We start from the raw sequence: 2,459 nt of genomic DNA on the forward strand, positions 1-2,459 counted from the left end.
GCGCCTCGTTAGTGTATTTTTTCGGTCGTGTGAATAACGGTCGCAGCGTGTACCAGGTACAGACGATCCTCTGTATTGATAGCGCCTTCATGTTCGATAGTGATATGAGATTATTTGGCCATAATACGACATATTTTTACTCTCTGTTGATGCCAGCTTACATTGCTTAATAAGCTAGAGTCGCATTTGTCTCTAAGCCCCTGTATACTGTCGTCAGTTTCGTCAGCAGCTAACGTTCCCGAGCTCTTCATGTGCCTTCTTGCGAAGAGTAACTTGGCTACAAACTAAGCTGCTTGAATTCCGTTCTACAACGGTCCCCCATTCTGACTTAAGGTTTCACATACTTTAAGTTTAAGAGAACTTCGATATTAGCTCAAAAATGATATAATATATCATTTTTATAGCATAAAAATCCAGAGAATAAAACATTGGATTTTAAAATATTAAAAACAAATATTTTTAAATTACAATGCTTTTGCCATTACATGTACTGTAGTGCTACATGTATTCCGTGATCACAGCAAAGTTTACGCTTATGACATGGCAATCACAATGTGCGATTGTTCGTGAAGCACTTCAGCCTCAAGGTAATACATGAGCTTAATGTGAATCAGCCTTTAATCTCCCCGTCATACTTCGCGGTTGTGTTTTCGCTTCTCTCACTTTTCAAAGCACTTTCGAATTCACAAGCTCTTCCTGACCATCTCGACTTCAATGGCCTCCGCTAAGAAGACCATCCTCATTACCGGCAGCACTCGCGGCATCGGTCTCGGTTTCGTTGAGAGCTACGTCAAAGCTGGTTGAAATGTCATCGGCACGGCTCGCAGTAACAGCAACACCGAAAAGGTGAGCTTAGGTCATTCGCTACCGATCCTACCCGATTTATTCGGTAGGATCGGTAGCGAATGACCTAAGCTTCCTAACAAGGAGCTTTGTTCTGCTCAGCTAAAAGCACTTGCTCCATTCAAGATTATCGCAATGGATACGAGCGACGAGGCATCCATCCTCGAAGCAGCGCGTCAGCTAGAGGGGCAGCCCATCGATCTGCCCATCAACAACGCTGGTATCGCTCTCCCCAGTGCGCTCAAGACTTGCACCAAAGACACGCTCATGCGTCAGCTCGAGGTGAATGCCGTCGGGCCATTCCTCTTATCGCGTGCGCTGCTACCCAATCTGCAGCTGGCAGCGAAGACCAACGGTGGTGCCTTCGTTGTCCAGCTGTCTTCGGCCCTCGGCAGCATTGGCAGCTTCACTAAAGACACCGAAAATTTCTTCAAGCTGACAGCTTACGGCTACGCGTCCTCCAAGACTGCGCTAAACATGATCACTCGATCGCTTGCGTTTGAATTGCAGCCTAGTGGTATCGTGGTGGTATCGGTGCACCCTGGATACGTGGACACGGATATGACCCGGGGCAAGGCATCGCTGAAGCCCGAGGACAGCGTGGCGGCCATAACCGGCCTAATTGCTAAGCTGAACACTGAGAGCACGGGCAAGTTCTTCAACCTAGATCCGCAGATTCCGGTGGCGGAACTTTCGTGGTAAGCTTCCTTCCTTAGGATGGAACCTTATCCTGACATGCCATGGCACGAAATGCTGTGATTGGATAAACGTTTGCAAGGGCTACGTGAATGGAAGTGGTAGGAAGATGGTATCTGCGATGGCCATGTGCCATGCTACCTATATCTTCATTAACGTATGTTCCAGATGGCACCATGGTAGAGCGCTTCTATTCTTTACTCCTTAACCCCAACACTTTGACATTTAAGGACAAAAAAAAGAGATCAATATGCAAGCGAAGCCTCCAAAGTAGCCCTTCTTTAAGGTAGATATGTTATATCATACAATATGCACATAAGCACTTAAACTATCCTCCTTACAAACTCCATGTCATTTTGGTCCTATTCGTTGGTTTTAGGACAAACTCCGTCGTACTTGAGCGAGTTTTTGGTCTTTTTTCTAGGACAAACATGTTGGGGGCACTGCTGACAAGAACAGCTTTACCCTACCAGGGGTTAAGGAAAATAACATTGTACTATTGTCAATTCTGCCTAAATTAGCGGTTTGGAGGAGTCGTATGCTGCCGAGCGAAAATCGGAGCAAAGCTCCAAAGCGGCTCCCATCGGCCGGCTTTGAAAATGTAGACTTGAATCCACAATAGTAGTATCACTTTATTTTTAGTTGGCTTTTGGTTCACTTTGCTGCTAACCTCTTCGGTAATAATTCGCAAACAAGACAGAATTTCCATATTACGTATCAAAGCTTCTAAAAACGCCAAAACAAATGAAAAATATTCGTGTATTTGGTGTGAAGGCTCTACAGTTTCAATTGTAAAGCCAGAAGTGCGCTTAGTATATATTTGAACAATGCAGAGTACTTCCATTACCTACACAACGGTCTCTAGCATGATCGGCTATCAAGAAGATTCATCGTTACGTCACGTATATGCCAAATTTGGC

At 45.1% G+C, this 2,459-nt stretch overlaps 1 protein-coding gene across 1 annotated transcript; it reads left to right on the plus strand.

Annotated features, from left to right (window-relative positions):
• Positions 1–714: 714 nt before the first annotated feature.
• PITG_21297 (short chain dehydrogenase, putative) lies at positions 715–2,136 on the plus strand (the record flags this gene model as incomplete). The annotated part of the gene is made up of 3 exons (XM_002894863.1): positions 715–777; positions 946–1,541; positions 2,061–2,136. The coding sequence occupies 3 exons, from the start codon at positions 715–717 to the stop codon at positions 2,134–2,136; spliced, it is 735 nt and encodes a 244-aa protein (XP_002894909.1).
• Positions 2,137–2,459: the final 323 nt, after the last annotated feature.

This window comes from Phytophthora infestans, genomic scaffold, assembly GCF_000142945.1.
Source record: "Phytophthora infestans T30-4 supercont1.382 genomic scaffold, whole genome shotgun sequence".
Taxonomy (NCBI): Eukaryota; Oomycota; class Peronosporomycetes; order Peronosporales; family Peronosporaceae; genus Phytophthora; species Phytophthora infestans.